The sequence below is a fragment of the Hyperoodon ampullatus genome (assembly GCF_949752795.1).
Source record: "Hyperoodon ampullatus genome assembly, chromosome: 16".
NCBI classification, from domain to species: domain Eukaryota; kingdom Metazoa; phylum Chordata; class Mammalia; order Artiodactyla; family Ziphiidae; genus Hyperoodon; species Hyperoodon ampullatus.
Window position 1 is genome coordinate 77,903,748 of NC_136929.1, and position 20,105 is coordinate 77,923,852.

Below are 20,105 nucleotides of genomic sequence, written 5' to 3' on the forward strand. Positions count from 1 at the left end.
TAAAACAAGTAATTTTTTAAAAAATTGTATACAGTAATTGCATATAATGTAGTGGCTATGAAATAGATTATAGAGTCAGATTTCTTGGATTTGAGTCCTGACTCTACCCTTTCCAGCAGTGGAGACTTGGGCGGGCCAGGCGGATTACTTATCTTCTTATCTTCTGAGTCTTAGTTTCCTGATGGGTAAAATTGGAAAAAGAATAGTTCCTGCCTCACCTTTATAAGCATTTACTGAATTGCTATGTTTAACGGCATAGCACCTATTAAGAATAAACATTACCGATTGTATGACTGTAAGTACTATCACTTAAAATTAGTTGGGAAAATTTTAGAATAGAATGTTACTTAGCATATTTCAATATAAGATGTTTAAAATTGAATGATGACTGCTGTATGAGCGACTTTTCTTTATTATTCAACACCCATACAGATCCTACCTCCTTCACTGTCTTGAGCTTCTAAGAAAATTGAAGCCAGCATGTATAAACTTACCTCGGCTTTCCATCTATTATTTCTGCATACTTATATACATTCTAATTACAACTGGACAAAACCTTGAACAGCATGGGTTTGGACTGCACGGATCCACTTATACATAGATTTTTTTCAGTAAATACTATAGTACTGCACGATCCAGGGTTGGTTGAATCTGCGGATATGGAACCTTGGATTCGGAGGGCTAACTGTGGGACTTGAGCATCCATGGATATCCTGGGACCAGTCCCCCCGTGGATACCAAGGGACAGCCATATACTTACCTTTTCCCCTCTCACTTCTGAGATAAAGGTGACTTTTGTTCATGATCAGTTTCACTACCAGCTGTGCACGCATCCTCCTCTTCCTCTTATCTGCTTTCAGAGCTGTGCTTCATTGGTTGGTCACTTCTCCAGATTCTTCCAACTATGTCTCTGCTGGATCCTTTCGTTTGTCATTCTCTAGTGCATAGTAGGTACACAGAGGTGTTTGCTGAATAAAACAAAGTGGCTAAGAATTTGGAGCCTAGAGTTAGAGCCCTGAGTTTGAGTCCTATTTGGCCTTACCCAGATTCGTTTCCTGATCTGTAAAATGAATTAAATTATATGTACATCATGGGTTTTTCAGAATTTTGTATAAAAAACCTATAGCATAGTGTCTGGTGATTCCTCAACAAGGACAAAAAACAAAAAGATTCAGAAAGGTTTAATGTTGGAAGCAGAGAATTTGAAAAACAATGACAGAAGACCCTAGGGAAATAGAGTTTGGACAATATCATAGTCATTTTAGTAGATAAAAGTATATTTAGTATAATGATTGTATTTGGACCGTGAGTTATTGGTAATTGATGGAATTATTTTGAACAGTTTTCTGTTTCAAGGAAGGACTTAGATAAAATCACATAAAATAATATAAAATTTCACTTGTGCTATTGAATTGCAATAGAATGCAATGATCATAGTATACTAGAACTTTTTTTTCTTTTCTCTCTCTGTTATAGGTTCTTTGGCATAGGTAAATGTTCAGCGGGAGGATTAGACTTGACTGAACAGACTCCTGTTTTATTAGGGAGTAAAGCCATGGCAGCTAGTTTCATGGACGTAGCATTTGGTGACCCAGCTAGTCCTTTAGTTAATAGATCTAGAAACTCGTCAGCGGAGGATGATGATGATGATGTTGTATTTGTTGAATCTATACAACCTCCTTCAAGTTCTGCTCCAGTAATAGCCGATCAAAGAAATTTTATATTTGCTGCATCAAGAAATGAAAAGCTACAAGGAAATTATTCCATAATTCTTCCTTCCTCAAGAAGTTTGGCTTCTCAGAAGGGAAGTATAAGTGAGACAATTGTCATTGATGATGAAGAGGACATGGAAACAAATGGAAAGGAAAAGACAATTTCTTCTAGTTTTATTGAATGGGCACTTCCAGGAAGTAAAAACAGAACCAAAGATTTGGATTTCTCCACTTCCAGTCTTTCAAGAAGTAAGGTAAATGCTGGAATGGGTAATGGTGTTATCACTACAGAATCGACTCTGAAATTCATATTACTAATGTTACAACCTTAGAAACAGGTATTAAGCTCTGAATGATGGGCGAGATATGAACTTAATGATTACAAATATAACATCACTATAGAATACCAGCTTGGGAGATGTCGCTAACGGACTGCAGTCCAGTAACTTTGGTGTTAATATGCAAACATACACCCCGTCTTTAACTTCACAGACCAAGACTGCAGTAGGACCTTTTAATCCTGGTAGAATGAATGTGGCAGGAGGCGTATTTCAGAACAGAGGATTTACAGTTCATCATAGTCCTGGTAAGCAGTAAGTGATACTAAATATTTTCTTTCCACCCTAAGTAAATAAACTTTAGGCTGTTACTTTTAGTACCTATATCTATTTTATTCTATATGTGAAATATTTTTTGTTAACTTTCGTATTAAAATAGAATTTTTTGCTAAATAAAACTGTGCAGTCTACTCTGTTTTACCCAATGTGATTTATATATGAAGTGTTTTAATTGAAAACTCCCATAACTACTACCTCCATCTTTGTTTACTAGCATCTTTATTTTAATGTAAAAGTCATAGAATAAAAAGATGGATAGTGAACTAAAGGATTAAAGTAATATTACATAACAATTAAATTAAATTAAATTAAATTTTTATTTAATTAAAATTTATTTAATTTTAACCTGACCTTTCAATTTTTGCTTTTCAAGTGTTTACTTTTAGACTGCTTGTCTCTGATTTTTGGTTTTAAATGAGCATTTTATTAGTTGCTTCATTTTAAATTTGGAAAACTTTCTTACCTTTAAATCAGAGACTTGTTTTTTTCCCCTATTTTTTGGCCACACCATGTGGCATGCAGGATCTTAGTTCCCTGACCAGGGATTGAACCCCTGCAGTGCAAGCACTGAGTCTTAACCACTGGACTGCCAGGAAAGTCCCAAATCAGATACCTGTATTTTAAAGACTCTTATGAGGCCAGTTGTGTTCTGGTAAAATATAATGAAAGTTATTTAAAATTTAGCAAATCTTTTTTGCGGATTTTTCATGACTTAGTGTGCTGTTTGTTTTCTCTTTTCTTTGTTGTTGTTTTTGTTTGTGTTTGTTTTGGGTCATTTTAGTGCTTTTAGCTATTGACCAACTTAGAATTTCAGGAAAGGACTGGAAAGTAATTAGAGCTAAGAACCGAATCACTTGTTGTTTTAATGGAATGCTAGTATTATTTTTTCTTAAAAATTTTTTAAAAATAATCTTTTTCTCTGGTTATGAGAATATTACAGAACATTTGAAGGAAATCATAGTTAGAAATAAGAAAATAGTATCTGTCACCTACCTCACTAAGTAGAAGTGACTGACAACTTAAAATTTTGGTTCGTTTGCTTTCAGTCTTTTGCCTCTGTGGTTCTAAAAATAGAATTTAGAGCATATTGTATTTAGTTTTGTGTTCTCTTGATTTATTTAATCTAAATTTTAGTATGTTATGTCTTTTTTTTTTTTTTTTTTGCGGTATGCTGGCCTCTCACTGTTGCGGCCTCTCTTGTTGCGGAGCACAGGCTCCAGACGCGCAGGCTCAGCGGCCATGGCTTACGGGCCCAGCCGCTCCGCGGCATGTGGGATCTTCCCGGACCAGGGCACGAACCTGTGTCCCCTGCATCAGCAGGCGTACTCTCAACCACTGCACCACCAGGAAAGCCCCTGTTATGTCATTTTAAAAGTAGAAGTTTCAGTGGCTATAAAATATTCCTTTGTCTGAGGTATTTATTCCTCTACTTTTTAAGCATTTATATGGCTTTTCATTTTTTACTATTGAAACTGTACACACTAAATGTCTTTGTTTATATTGTTTATTATTTCTATAGGACAGTTGTTCTCAAACTTTTTGGTTTCAGTTTTACTCTTGGAAGTGATTGAGGATCCCAAAGTTTTTTGTTTTTTAAATCTGTTATCATATTAGAAATTAAAACTTAAATTTAAAAGGTATTTATTCATTTAACAATAATTATGTGACATATATTTAATGAAAGATAACTACTTTCACTAAAGAAATTTAGTGAAAAGTGACGTATTACAGTTACACAAATCTTTTTTTTTTAAAGCATTTTATTATTTTTTTTAAATTTTATTTATTTTTGGCTGTGTTGGGTCTTTGTTTCTGTGCGAGGGCTTTCTCTAGTTGCATTGAGCGGGGGCCGCTCTTCATCGCGGTGCACGGGCCTCTCACTATCGTGGCCTCTTTTGTTGCGGAGCACAGGCTCCAGACACGTAGGCTCAGTAGTTGTGGCTCACTGGCCTAGTTGCTCCGTGGCATGTGAGATCTTCCCAGACCAGGGCTCGAATCTGTGTCCCCTGCATTAGCAGGCAGATTATCAACCACTGCGCCACCAGGGAAGCCCCACAAATCTTTTTGAAGTCTGGCTTAATAGAAGACAGCAAGGTATATCTAGCTCCTCAAATCTATTTCTACATTGAATGTGTTGCAATATCTTCTTTAGTTTGAAGTATAAGAAGAAAATCTGGCCTCACGTACATATGTGGCTGTAGAATGGAGCAATATTTTAGTAGCCTTTTTAGTTAATTATGGATAGTTTTTTCCTTTTCCTTTTGACACAGCACCAAAACTTGATAAGTGGTAGTTTCTTAAAAGTTCTTACAGTGTGGAATCTGAAACTATATAATGAACTTTTCATACTTTATTACATTAAAGTTCATTTATCTTTGAATGAATTTTACCTTTGTATGATTTGGTAACATTGTGCTTTGGTTATTTGGAAAGTGTTGATTCACTGAGTTACCTAGGTCTTCTAAATGTTGACACCTTAGAAAGCTGTCACGCTAGCAGTGGTGGATGCAGGTTTTCAAAGATTCTGATTTTCATTCGAAAGCTCAAATTTTCTCATTGGCAACAAATACTGTTATTTTTTTGAAGTGAAAGGCTTATTTTAAGAAAATGTCAATAACCAGTTTGTTTTGTCATTCCTTTAAGGCTAGTTCAGCTTGCAATGCAACAATTTTACAAGTGCTTTTCCACTCTTTCTCATTGTTCTTTGGTATGAAACAGAAGTGGCTTCTGGATGCTTCCCTGTTCATCATACAGAGTATTAAGATGTAGTCAGAGGCTGAAATTTAGTAAAATTAATACTAATTTTTACCTTTTCACTAAGGACTTCTGTTGCATAATAAATAATTTCACTGGCCTTTGTCCCTGGTTCTTGGGAGAGAGAATAAATCCTTGAAATTTACCAGATTCCTAATAACTAATGATTAAGGCTGAGGGTCACCAGAAAGACCAACTCTGTGATTTGAGTGTTGGGCCTTTGAGCCAGCCCAGCCTCCATGGAGGAGAGAGAGGCTGGAGATTGAGTCCAGTCACACGCAGTGAATAATCCCACCAGTCACACCCACATGATGAAACTCAGTAAAAACTCATCTGTGCCAGGTGGGTGACGCTACACGCTTCCTCAGAGAGAGGGCACAGAAGCTCTGGCATTGGGACCCTTCCTCACCCCGTATGTCTCTTCATTTGGCTGGTCCTGATTTGTATCCTTTAAATAAAACTGATCATAAGTATAGAGCTTTCTTTAGTTCTCTGAATCATTGTAGCAAATTATCAAATCTGAAGGGGCCTTAGGAAGCTCCCAGATTTACAGCCAGTTGGCCAGAAGTCCAGGTGGCATGTAAAGTGAGGGCAGTCTTGTTGTGGACTGTGCCTTCAAAATGGGGGCTGGTGCTGACTCCAGGTAGTTAGCATCAGGATTGTGTTGACCAGTTGTTGTTGGAAGAACAATAGGAAGTACAGGTGCTACTTTTTCTTTCTTTTGTGCAAGTGCCTGATAGTGAAGAAAATTTTACTAGTACAGTTTGGTTCCACTGCCAGCAGTTTTACCCATCATTGCTTCTGCACCATTAGTGCAGATGCCAACACGATGAAAAAGGCAAATAATCTTAGTTTTATTATGGACATAGTTTGGCCTGGCAGATCCCCTTTTATTTTTTATGTAATGTTGAATAGAAGTGATCAGAGTATAAAGTCTTGTCTTGTTCTTTTTTTTTGTTGGCCATGCCTCGCAGCTTGCAAGATCTTAGTTCCCTAACCAGGGGTTGAACCCCAGGCACTCAGCAGTGAAAGTGCCTTCTGTTGTCTTGTTCTTGACCTGGGGTGGAGGGGAAGCATTTGACATTTCATCATTTAGCGTATTCGCTTATGTCAAATATAATAAGCTTTTTATGTTCATAATTTAATAGCTTGTGTCTAGTCTTTGCAGTTATAAACAGGTTTCTCATGAATATCTCTTAAGTTTGTCACACATATTTTCTAGTGAAAAGTTCCTGTAGGTGAAATTGCCAAGTCAAATGTCAACATATTTTTAAAACTTTTCATGGTTAATACAGAATGGTCCTCACCAAAAAATTATGGTTTTTTTTTTGTTGTTATAATATTGTAAGCTCTCCTCAGGGATAGGAGTATTATTAATGTTTGCTAAACTGATCATTTAGAGGTGATATCCTCTTAATGATCACTGAACTTTTAAAAATACTTTTGTAGACTTTTTATGAATTTGTTCATTCATGTTTGTCATCTACTTATTACTTTGTACATCTTTTGTTTATTGATTGAGTGAAACCTGAAAAATAATATAAAAAACTTGTGACTTCTATATTGAATGATGTGTTAAGCTTAAAAGCGGTTGAAGATGATGTTGAAGACTTGAAATAATGTCCATTGAAAATCATTCTTTTGGATCTCTGTTTCTTTCACTCTTCTTTTTAAAATTTTTTATTGCAGTGTAATTGATTTGTTTCTTTCACTCTTATTTTTTGTTGTGTAATTATTTCCTAAATTTTACATGTATATTTTTGCAAGCATGAATTACATCTTATGTACGTATAAGCTCTTAAGTGAAGTTAAAACCAGAAGGCTTGCCATGTATTTCCTTTATGTTTCAGCCTTGACCGTTTTTCACCTTCTGGAGTAAATTGAAGTTGTGTATTGAATGGTGAAGTGGATCAATAACATGCTTTTCAATTTAAAAGCATAGCACATAGACTTGATACTTAACTGTAAAAAAACATACTGTAGTTAGATGCTATACTGTTACTCCACTCAAATTGTGGACATAATTGAGACTAACAAAAGTTGTTTGAAAGTAGTTTTGACTACTCTTGGATGTATTTTTATTCTTGTCATCCCTTTATCTCATTAATTCAAAACTGTATTTTATATTACAGTGATAATTTTCTCATGCCATGAAGTATCAGTGATTTTAAAAAGTAACAGACAAGAAGCATTAAAGGACTCCCCTGACATTCATTCATATATATGAAGACGTTCTTAACTACATTTAAACTATTTTGTTTGTGCTGTGGCAATGAATTTCTGTTATCTATGAAGTATGGATGAATTTACAGTGTTCCTGGGTTCTCTAAAGTTCTGTTTCGGGGGGAAAAAGTTACAGAACTATATCCTTTATTTATTTATTTTATTATTATTTTTAAAAATAAATTTATTTATTTATTTATGGCTGAGTTGGGTCTTCCTTGCTGTGCGCGGGCTTCTCATTGCAGTGGCTTCTCTTGTTGTGGAGCATGGGCTCTAGGCACGTTGGATTCAGTAGTTGTGGCTCGCAGGCTCTAGAGCTCAGGCTCAGTAGTTGTGGCACACGGGCTTAGTTGCTCCACGGCATGTGAGATCTTCCCGGACCAGGGCTCGAACCCGTGTCCCCTGCACTGGCAGGCGGATTCTTAACCACTGTGCCACCAGGGAAACCCTATCCTTCAAATAATACCATTTGGTCCAGAATTCTAAAAAGAGGGTCTACAGAGTTGTCAGGTAAATAGTGATGGTGAAGATGTGTCTGAAGCTTTCTGAAAGGTGGAGTCACTTGTCAAAAAGGGCTGTCTTCTTGTCGTTGCTCTTTTCACTCTTTAAGTTGGATGTAGCATAGTGAAAACTGTCCAATTTTAGTATTAACCCTAAATTTTGTTTTTGCTTGCTGTCAGCTTTTGTAAAATTAACCAATTTTACCAGAAGACTTACAGAATAAGATGGTGACCATTGTATTACTATGGTAATTGTTGTTATTATTTAGAGTCAGAGCTCCCCCAGAGTGTCTTACTTCAGTTGCTGTGTGCTTCCCACTTCTATACAATGAAGGTTTTCCAGCACAGAAAAAAGAAAAAAAATAAGAACAAGATGAGGATCTCTGGAGTTGTTATATTTGAATCTAGGGCCTAAGGGTTCAAATTTTATCCTACAAAATTATGGCTCTGCATAAAGTACAAATAAAACTGTGTAATAGGGCTTCCCTGGTGGCGCAGTGGTTGAGAGTCCGCCTGCCGATGCAGGGGACACGGGTTTGTGCCCCAGTCTGGGAAGGTCCCGCATGCCGCGGAGCGGCTGGGCCCGTGAGCCATGGCCGCTGAGCCTGTGCGTCCGGAGCCTGTGCTCCGCAACGGGAGAGGCCACAACAGTGAGAGGCCCGCGTAACGCAAAAAACAAAAAACAAAAAAACAAAAAAACTGTGTAATATGTTATGAAAATAAGATCATGTCCATTAGAATGGACCTTTGAGTCATTTAATCTTTTCATTAACCTTTAAGGTAGACTGTATTTCAGTGAAAGTTCTTCAGCCGTCGTATCTTTATGTAAACAGCAAAATTTCATCAAAGAAAATACTCAGACTTAGAAATTGTTCTTGCATCTGTGTTGTATTTTTGTTGGATTATAAACATTTCTGGCCATGATACTGATTCTAGGAAGTTCTTCTGATAATAATAGACTTGAGACTAATAATCAATAAGTAACTCCTGTCCCTCCTGCAGAGAATAATGGGGGGGAGGGAGACAAAACATAAAATATCTAAAGCATCACAGAGCTACAAATACACTGAAAAATGAGGTTTCTCATATCTGAGAAGGAGTCATCTCTTATTTGGGGTTGTTTTTCTCTAATGGGTATGTGTTCAGTTCCAGAAAAGGCTGCTAAGAATCTAAGGGGAACTTTCAGCAGACTCACAGCGGCCCACAAAGAAGGACACTGATTTAAAATATATATATTAAAAAAATAAAAATAAAATAAAAGATATATATATCGACCTTTGGATTGGGGATGCTAACATAATCCATAGTCTCAATTTTTTTTTTCAGTTTTTCATGTAAAACTATTAGGGATATGAGGAGGCAGGCCATATAATGAAATAAGAGAAAAAGCGGACAATAGAAGTGAACCCATAAGGGGTGCGGGTACTAGGAGTATCAGACTGTCTACATTTTAACTGTAGGTTTGGCACAGCTGAAGAGTGTGAATGAACTGGAATATGTATCAGAGTATTATCTAGACTGAGTCAGAACCAAAAGGGGGGAAATACAGAAAAGAATGTAAGAGACTTAGGACATTTGATGAAAAGGACATGTAATTAATGTCCCAGAAAGAGGAAAAAAGAAATGAGGCAGAAGAGGTGTAACTGAGGATTTTCTAAAATGGAGAAAAACATCAACCCTTGAATTCGAGAGGATAAATACCCAAGAGACCATTACGAGACATGTAGAGAAATGATAGTCAAAAATTGGAAGCAATCATCCACCTGTAGATGGTAGCCTCCTTCTCCCCTGAGTAGCAAAGACTGCTCCCATGTCCTGCCTCCTGTCTGTCGTACACAGTGGGTTGTTGTTCCAGGAACTTTTGCTGTGGGCAATAAACCCAATAATAAACCTTTGATGTCCCCCCACCAAAAAAAAGTTGGAAGCAATCCAAATGTCCATCAGCCTTAGAGTGATAAATAGTATTAGCCACACAATGGAATACTCAACAATGGAAACAGATGAACAGCTACCTTCAGTGTGAATGAAACAGATGAGATGTTGAGACGAGGGTACATACTACATGATTTCATATGCGAAGTTCAAAATAAGGCAAAACTTATCTTTGAAGTGAGGATAGGGATGCCTTGTGGGAAAGGAGGGGAGTGACTGAGTGGAAAAGACATGAGGATCCTGGAAGCTTTCTGTGTGTTTATCTGGGTGGTGGCCATAGAAGTACATATTCATTGTGAAGACGGTCATTGAGCTGTGCACTTAAGATTATAAACTTCATGTGTATGTGTTACTCTTTAACAACTAAAAACCCCACTGAGACACTGAAGTAACTTCACTAGCAGACCAACACTAAAGAAATGCTAAAAGGTTGTTCTTTAGGCAGAAGAGTTTAGATGCAGGAAGAAATCAAGAATCTCTGAAACTTGGGACTTCCCTTCTGGTCCAGTGGTTGAGAATCCGTCTCTCATTGCAAGAGGCGCCTCTGATCCCTGGTCGGGGAACTAAGATCCCACATGCCGTGGGGCAACTGAGCCCGCGAGCTCTGGAACCTGTGCGCTGCAACTAGAGAGCCCGCACACCGCAACTAATGAGCCTGCACGCCACAACTAGGACCTGATGCAGCCAAAATATAAATAAATAAATAAAAAAGAAGATCTAAAACTCAAATAGTGGATCTGGTACTTACTGGAATTCTGGGCAAATCACCTCTAGCTTATAGGCCTTAATTTTCCTTGCATATAAGGAGGGATTTGGATTAAATCCTTCTGGGCCCCTTCTCTTAAAATTTATTCTGGGGATAGAGCATGGAAGAATTTGGTTGAGACCTTGTATTTTAGTGGTCCCCAGCCTTTTTGGCGCCACGGACTGGTTTCGTGGAAGACAGTTTTTCCACGGGCGGTGGGGGGTGGAGGGTGGTCCAGGAGGTGATGTGAGTGATGGGGGGATGGGGTTGGCAGGTGAAGCTGTGCTCATTCAGACTGCTACTGGTCCCAGGCCCAGGGGCTGGGGACCCTGTTTTATTTAGCCTATAGACACACGATAAAATAAGAATTTGATGAAATAAGAAACTTTGAAATTAGGAGAAATTAAATAGTTGAAGTATAAACAAAACATTTGCTTTATTTATGTATGCACCAATGCTAAAGAGAAAAAAAAACTGCAGAATCTATTGAGCAGTATAGTTGATGTCTCACTTTACATAATTATATATAACTCTATCCCCTTTAAGTATGGGTAAGTGTACAAAATTAAAAAGCCCAGGGCTTCCCTGGTGGCGCAGTGGTTGAGAGTCTGCCTGCCGATGCAGGGGACACGGGTTCGTGCCCCGGTCTGGGAAGATCCCACATGCCGTGGAGCGGCTGGGCCCGTGAGCCATGGCCACTGAGCCTGTGCATCTGGAGCCTGTGCTCCGCAACGGGAGAGACCACAACAGTGAGAGGCCCGCGTACTGCAAAAAAAAAAAAAAAATTATAAAGCCCAGAGAACTCCCTGGTGGTCCAGTGGTTAGGACTTCACACTTTCACTGCTGCGGGGCCAGGGTCAATCCCTGGTCAGGGAACTAAGATCCCACAAGCTGCATGATAAGGCCAAAATAAAAACAAAAACAAAAAACTTTATGGAATATACTTCATATTTGCCAGCGTATCTTCCTGCGGGGTGAAAGAATTCCTTTGGTTACTTGTTCTGTTTTGTTTTTGCCTGTTAAGATAAAAATACCTGGAAAAGGACAAAATTAGAAGCAGCAGTGGGTAGGAATTTAGAAGTGAAAACAGAGTTGTTAGTGTTGGTAGTATTATGAGAGGCGTTTAGAGCTATAATAGGTGAAGGGGCCATAGACCTTTACCTAACAACAAAAGCTATTTTTGAAGAGAGATGACAGAATAATTCAGTGCTCTTGGGCCTTGTTTCTCAAAGCTTCACCATTACTAAAGAGGTAGTTAGAAATGCAGAATCTCAGGCCCCTCCCTAGACTTACTGATTTAGAATCTGTTTAAACAAGATTCCCAAGTGATCGTATGCATGTTAAGGTTTGAGAGGCACCATTACCTGTACATAATATTGTACCATTTTGAAGCTAACAGTAACATACGATGGAGTCCCTATGTGAAGGTAGGAAAGCTGGGTCTCCTGTGTAATCCACCACCTACACTAATGCCTGGGAAATAGTCTAGAAGGCTGGCAGGTAATTGTAGACAGAGTTGCCTTAAAATGCTATGTCAAAATTACATGTACTTGGAAGTATTTTGGAGGGCAGTGCACTAATATCTACAAATTACTTGAAATACATAGAGAAGATAGATTATTTAGCGGGGTGAATAAATAGAAAACGTGATAAAGCAAAAAGTAAAATAGTATAGAATCTATATGATGGACATATTTTTCACAGTAAAATTCTTTCAGCTTTATATGCTTTAAATTTTTCATAATAAAATGTTAGGGGGGAAGCTGTTATGAAAATGGGTATCATATACCAGACTATAATCTTTATATTTGTATATTTGCTTTATTTTACAGTGTGTTAATACTTTTCTCTTAGAAAAGAAAAAGTGCCTTAGGAAGTACCCTGTGTACAGAATATAATGCTTTACTATATGCATTATCTCATGTGGTTTTTTTTTGTTGTTTTTTTTTTCCCCTGCTGCACGGCTTGTGGGGTCTTAGTTCCCCGACCAGGGATTGAACCTGGGCCATGGCAGTGAAAGCGCAGAGTCCTAACCACTGGACCTCCAGGGAAGTCCCTCTCATTTAGTCTTCATAACACTGATAGGTTGGGTATCATTGTGATTTGTAGCTGAGAATACCAAGACCTAGTTTAAATTACTTGCACAATCTCTAGCACAGAGGGTCTGACTTGGAGATGCTGGCTACCGCATTGCACAATTCCGGGGCCGCCATTTCCAGTGTTGGCACAATAGAGCATCATTCACTTAGAGTACAAAGGGGAGAGTCCCCCTGGGGTTGTACAGCAAGGCTTCCTCACTATTCTCTTAGACTTGTGCAAAATGAAAATTTTAAATATTTTTCTGATGGGAGTTTTTAACTGTTCCGTGACTTTTCTTATGTGTTTTATTTTTAAGATTCTTGGATCTCCCAGTCAGCATCCTTTCCCCGTAATCAGAAACAGCCAGGGGTGGATTCTTTATCACCAGTGGACTCACTTCCTAAACAGATCTTCCAGCCTTCTGCCCAACAGCAACCCTCTAAACCAGCTAAAATCACTTGTGCAAACTGCAAAAAGCCTTTGCAGAAGGGACAGACAGCTTATCAGCGCAAAGGCTCAGCTCACCTCTTCTGTTCCACCACCTGCCTCTCCTCCTTCTCCCACAAGCCTGCTCCAAAGAAACGCAAGGTGACATGTAAAAAGTAAGCCGTACCTTTCAACATGGTTCCATATGATTGGATACTGGCAGTATGAATTTGTGTCCAGAATGTACTTAGAGAGTTGCAGAAGATTCATGGATAGAATTGATGCACAGGTTTCTTCAAGTTTATGGAGCTTCAGTTACCCTAGCATATGTCAGAGCTGTGGGTCATTTGTATTGTACTTACTGTTGGCAGGAAACTAGAGTTTAGGTATAGAAAGAAATCAACCCTATCCCACCACTGCCTTTGCCTCACCCCCCTCCCCATCCTCTACCTTGGTTCTCCCCGGTTGCTAACACCCTTTTTGAATGCTTCTAGAAGTCCTAACCTGTGGCAAGGTTCTAAAGGTCATAACCGGTGACAACAAAATATTTTTATCTCCGAATATCTTTCCATATTATTTAGGAACTCTCAGCAATTAAACCAAAATGTGGATTTTTCTAGATCCAAAAATTATAGTTGATTCTTAGGATTAAATCATGAGAAAATGAAAAATGTCAATTATTGTTCATATATATTTGACTTTTATTAAAATGCAATGTTCTTAGGGAGTTCCCTGGTGGCCTAGTGATTAAGATTCTGGGCTTTCACTGCCATGGCCTGGATTCAGTCCCTGGTGGGGGAAATGAGCCACTCAGCATGGCCAAAGAAAGAGAATGCAGTGTTCTTAAATTGTGTCTCTCCCTTGTGTTTCAGAGGTGCACCTGCAAAAAAGGCTACTCTTGTTCCTCAAGGGGAGTCAAGTGAATCCTTCCAGAAATTTTGTGGTACATCTTCATCTCCCTATGAAGATAACCAGAATCTTCGAAAAAGAGTTCTGAATAAATCAAGATGTACAATCTGCAGTAAACTAACAGAGGTCTGTGATTTTATATCTTAAGTTATTATCTAGGTTAACAGCGATAATTTTAACTTTAGGTGCTATTATATGTTCTGCCATCTACCTAATGGATGAGTCTTGAATCTACCCAGTGAAGTTGAAGGGAAGAATAAGCATATGTTAGAATTGTCTCATAACAAATGTCCCATCCCATAGAATGGGGTGATCATCCATTTCTGTGGAACTGAATGTACTCATAAAGAGAGCAATAGTTTTATGGTGGATTTTGTTCTTATTAACCACACTAAATGAAAATATAGGTTCAGGACATGAAGGAAACAACCAGTCCTACAAGAACACGTAGAACAGGTGGAGTGAAAGTATGTAGGTCACTTCACATTTCTTAGGTGGTATTGCCATCTTCTCAGGCATCCAGGGAGTCCCCACTTAACATAGTCCTTGGTGACTGAATTTGGTCTGGATTACCCTGAAGCCGTGTACATCCCAGACACAATTTTATCTCAGCTACCATAGAGCTGAGCAAAGCAAGAACTTAGGTATATACAGACTCCATCCTGAATGTGGGTGATACTGGTTCCCTTCGCCCACCCCCCCACCCCAGTTTTCTAGGGCAGTGAAGTTTATAATACCTACAAATTCCCAATCCACTTATTTTTAAGCAGGTCATATCAAAACCTGCTAACCATTTCCTGTAATTTTTTTTTATAAATTTATATTTTTAATTTGTTTTTGGCTGTGTTGGGTCTTCGTTGCTGCATGTGGGCTTTCTCTAGTTGTGGCAAGTAGTGGCTACTCTTTATTGTGGTGCGCAGGCTTCTCATTTTGGTGGCTTCTCTTGTTGCAGAGCAGGGGCTCTAGGTGCAACGGCTTCAGTAATTGCAGCACATGGGCTCAGTAGTTGTGGCTCGCAGGCTCTGGAGCGCAAGCTCAATAGTTGTGGTGCAAGGTCTCAGTTGCTCCGCAGCATGTGGGATCTTCCCGGACCAGGGCTCGAACTCATGTCCCCTGCATGGGCAGGCGGATTCTCAACCAGTGCACCACCAGGGAAGCCCCTGTAATTCTTAAATGTCTGATTTTGTTGCTTTTTGTTCTATGAATCTTATTTTTCCTTTTATAAAATCAAAGCACAATTTTACAGAGAAATCAAAGATAAAAATGAAAGAATAGTGAAATGTGCTTTTTAAAAATATTTTACCTGAATGTTTCTTCCACTGAGAAATTACCAAAGGTTCTTTATTTCTGTTGAAAAAACTAGGTATCTCATGTATGGTGCTAATCCAGTTCATTTACTTAATAAATTGGTTTTTGTTTTTAGATTCGGCATGAAGTCAGCGTTAACAATGTAACACATAAGCTGTGCAGTAACCAGTGCTTTAACAAGTACAGGTTGGCCAATGGTCTAGTGATGAATTTCTGTGAGCAGTGTGGGGAGTACCTGCCCAGCAAAGGTGCTGGAAACAATCTCCTAGTCATTGAAGGTCAGCAGATGAGATTTTGCTGCCAAAGTTGTGTTAACGAATATAAACAGGTAATTCTTTTTTAATGAGTTTTAAATGATCAAGTTTGCAGTAACTTCTCCCTTGTTAGCTTACATAAAGCAGATTTATCTTAGAATCTCATATGGTTCCATTTCTGTCAATCTCTCATTGAGTATTACTCTCAAATGAGTATTAAAATTAATTAATTGTTGTAAGTAAGCTTGTTTTAAGTCTTTATGTTTTGCAGACGTTACAATGAGTAATTCTTTTCTCTACCATTTTGCACTCCCACTGACAACTTGATAGTTCCAATTTTTCTGTAGTCTCAACAAAATTTGGTGTTGTCTGTTTTGATTTAATCTATTCTGGTGGGTATGAAATGATTATCTCATTGTGGTTTTAATTTCCTGATAACTACTGTTCCTTTCTCATCACTCATATATCTTCTTTTGTAAAGTATCCAAGTTTTAGCTCACTTTTTTTATTGGATCGTCTTTCTACTATTGAGTTGTAGGAATTCTTTATATATATTCTGGGTACATATCTTTTGTAAAATAAATGTATTTGGAAGATTTTTCTCCTGCACAGTGTTTTGTCTTTTCGTTTTCCTAATGTTGTTTTTGAAAAGCCCAAGTTTTAAATTTTGGTAAAGTCCAATTTACTATTTGCTTTTCTGATTAGTACTTTTTGTGTCTTGTTTAGGGACTCTGCCTACCAAGGTTATGAAGATATTTACCTGTGCTGTCTTCTATAAGCTTTTTAGTTTTAGATTTTATGTTTACATCTGTGATCCATCTCAAGTTAATTTTGTGTATGGTGTGAGGTAGGGATTAGGGAAGTGTCATCTTCCTGATTTCAAGACATTAAAAAACTCAAAACATTGCATGATACACCATAAATTTGTACAGTTTTTCTTTATCAATTATACTTCAGTAAACTTGGGAAAAAAGACATTAAAAAGCCATAGTAATCAAGGTGGTATGGTATTGGCATATAAAGATAAACAAATAGATCAATAGAATAGGCAGGCCAGAAATAGAACCACACAAATACAATCAGTTGATTTTAGAAGAAAGTACAAAATCATTTGGATGGGAAAAGCAAGATTTTTTCAGCAGATGGTGCTGGAACAATTTTTTTGTTGGTATGGACATAAATAAGCCAGACCTTAGATTATCCCACACAAAAATTAATTAAAAAAAATTAATTTAACATGGATCCTCAATGTAAAACCAGGAATGTTCTTAACCCCATTTCACTGGACGAGGGTTTAAATGGTTAGCTTTTAGGGAAAAGTAACTCTGAATTGCGAGGCTTATTGCACAGTAGGGGAAACAGTGGATACCCATAGTTGATTTTTTAGTTTTTGCAAGGAAGGCTTATTTATGTTATCTTTATTATCTTCTTTGTATATATTATGCCTCATATTTAACAAAGCCTTTGGGTGCAGCTTATAGAAGATTGCAGTAACGTTATCTTTTCAAAAGAGTACATGTCAAAAATACTTTCTGCTTGAGGGCAGACAGCAGAAGCAAGAAGAACTACAATTCTGCAGCCTGTGGAAGGAAAGCCACATTCACAGAAAGATAAACAAAATGAAAAGGCAGAGGACTTTGTACCAGATGAAGGAACAAGATAAAACCCCAGAAAAACAACTAAATGAAGTGGAGATAGGCAACCTTCCAGAAAAAGAATTCAGAATAATGATAGTGAAGATGATCTAGGACCTCGGAAAAAGAACGGAGGCAAAGCTCAAGAAGATGCAAGAAATATTTAACAAAGACCTAGAAGCATTAAAGAACAAACACCTAGAAGAATTAAAGAACAACAAACAGAGATGAACAATATAATAACTGAAATGAAAAATACACTAGGAGGAATCAGTAGCAGAATAACTGAGGCAGAAGAATGGGTAAGTGACCTGGAAGACAGAATGGTGGAATGCACTGCTGCAGAACAGAATAAAGAAAAAAGAATGAAAAGAAATGAAGGCAGCCTAAGAGACCTCTGGGACAACATTAAACGCAACAACATTTGCATTATAGCGGGGGGTCCCAGAAGGAGAAGAAAGAGAGGAAGGACCTGAGAAAATATTTGAAGAGATTATAGTTGAAAACTTCCCTAATATGGGAAAGGAAATAGGCACCAAAGTCCAGGAAGTGCAGAGAGTCCCAGGCAGGATAAACCCAAGGAGAAACACGCCAAGACACATAGTAATCAAACTGACAAAAATTAAAGACAAAGAAAAATTCTTGAAAGGAATGAGGGAAAAATGACAAATAACATACAAGGGAACTCCCATAAGGTTAACAGCTGATTTCTCAGCAGAAATTCTACAAGCCAGAAGGGAGTGGCATGATACATTTAAAGTGATTAAAGGTAAGAACCTACAACCAAGATTACTCTACCCAGCAAGGATCTCATTCAGATTCAATGGAGAAATCAAAAGCTTTACAGACAAGCAAAAGCTAAGAGAATTCAGCACCACCAAACCAGCTCTACAGCAAATGCCAAAGGAACTTCTCTAAGTGGGAAATACAAAAGAAGAAAAGGACCTACAAAAACAAACCCAAAACAATTAAGAAAATGGTCATAGGAACATCCATATAGATAAGTACCTTAAACATGAATGGATTAAATGCTCCAACTAAAAGACACAGGCTCACTGAATGGTTACAGAAACAAGACCCATATATATGCTGTCTACAAGAGACCCACTTCAGACCTAGGGACACATACAGACTGAAAGTGAGGGGATGGAAAAAGATATTCCATGCAAATGGAAATCAAAAGAAAGCTGGAGGAGCAATACTCATATCAGATAAAATAAACTTTAAAATAAAGAATGTTACAAGAGACAAGGAAGGACACTACATAATGATCAAGGGATCAATCCAAGAAGAATTTATAAGAATTATAAATATATGTGCACCCAACATAGGAGCACCTCAATACATAAGGCAACTGCTAGCAGCTACAAAAGAAGAAATCAACAGTAACACAATAATAGTGGGGGGCTTTAACACCTCACTTACACCAGTGGACAGATCATCCAGACAGAAAAGTAATAAGGAAACACAAGCTTTAAATGACACAATAGACCAGATAGATTTAATTGATATTTATAGGACATTCCATCCAAAAACAGCAGATTACACTTTCTTCTCAAGTGCACACGGAATGTTCTCCAGGATAGATCACATCTTGGGTCACAAATCAAGCCTTGCTAAATTTAAGAAAATTGAAATCATATCAAGCATCTATTCTGACCACAGCACTATGAGATTAGAAATCAATTACAGGGATAAAAATGTAAAAAACACAAACACATTGGAGGCTAAATGATATGTTACTAAATAACCAAGAGATCACTAAGAAATCAAAGAGGAAATCAAAAAATACCTGGAGACAAATTACAATGAAAACACGACAATCCAAAGCCTATGGGATGCAGCAAAAGTAGTTCTAAGAGGAAAGTATATAGCAATACAAGCCTACCTCAAGAAACAAGAAAAATCTCAAACAATCTAAACTTACACCTAAAGGAACTAGAGAAAGAACAACAAACAAAACCCAAAATTAGTAGAAGGAAATAAATCATAGATCAGAGCAGAATAAATGAAATAGAAACAAAACAATAGCAAAGATTAATAAAACTAAAAGCTGGCTCTTTGAGAAGATAAACAAAATTAATAAACCTTTAGCCAGACTCATCAAGAAAAAGAGGGAGAGGACTCAAATCAATAAAATTAGAAACGAAAAAGGAGAAGTTACAACAGACACCGCAGAAATACAAAGCATCCTAAGAGACTACTACAAGCAACTCTATGCCAATAAAATGGACAACCTGGAAGAAATGGACAAATTCTTAGAAAGGTATAACCTTCCAAGACTGAACCAGGAAGAAGTAGAAAATATGAACAGACCAATCACAAGTAATGAAATTGAAACTGTGATTAAAAATCTTCCAACAAACAAAAGTCCAGGACCAGATGGCTTCACAGGTGAATTCTATCAAACATTTAGAGAAGAGCTAACACCCATCCTTCTCAAACTCTTCCAAAAAATTGCAGAGGAAGGAAAACTCCCAAACTCATTCTACAAAGCCACCATCACCCTGATACCAAAACCAGACAAAGATACTACAAAAAAAGAAAATTATATACCCATATCACTGATGAATATAGATGCAAAAATTCTCAACAAAATACTAGCAAACAGAATCCAACAATACATTAAAAGGATCATACACCATGATCAAGTGGGGTTTATCCCAGAGATGCAAGGATTCTTCAATATACGCAAATCAATCAGTGTGATACAGCATATTAACAAATCGAAGAATAAAAACCATATGATCATCTCAAAAGATGAAGAAAAGCTTTTGACAAAAGTCAACACCCATTTATGATAAAAACTGTCCAGGAAGTGGGCATAGGGGGAACCTACTTCAACATAATAAAGCCCATATATGACAAATCGACACCAAACATCATTCTCAATGGTGAAAAACTGGAAGCATTTCCTCTAAGATTAGGAAAAAGGCAAGGATGCCCGCTCTTGCCACTATTATTCAACATAGTTTTGGAAGTCCTAGCCATAGCAGTCAGAGAAGAAAAAGA

General features: G+C 37.6%; 1 protein-coding gene across 1 annotated transcript in view; it reads left to right on the forward strand.

Annotated features, from left to right (window-relative positions):
* The window catches only part of ZMYM5 (zinc finger MYM-type containing 5), a gene marked incomplete at both ends in the record, with an annotated part of 34,775 nt that overhangs the window by 3,602 nt on the left and 11,068 nt on the right, over positions 1 to 20,105 (forward strand). The window contains 5 exons of the mRNA XM_079721644.1: positions 1,477 to 1,966; positions 2,205 to 2,298; positions 12,879 to 13,164; positions 13,861 to 14,023; positions 15,321 to 15,533. Of these exons, the coding sequence (XP_079577770.1) occupies positions 1,477 to 1,966; positions 2,205 to 2,298; positions 12,879 to 13,164; positions 13,861 to 14,023; positions 15,321 to 15,533 (1,246 nt within the window). The remainder of the gene's footprint in view (positions 1 to 1,476; positions 1,967 to 2,204; positions 2,299 to 12,878; positions 13,165 to 13,860; positions 14,024 to 15,320; positions 15,534 to 20,105) is intronic.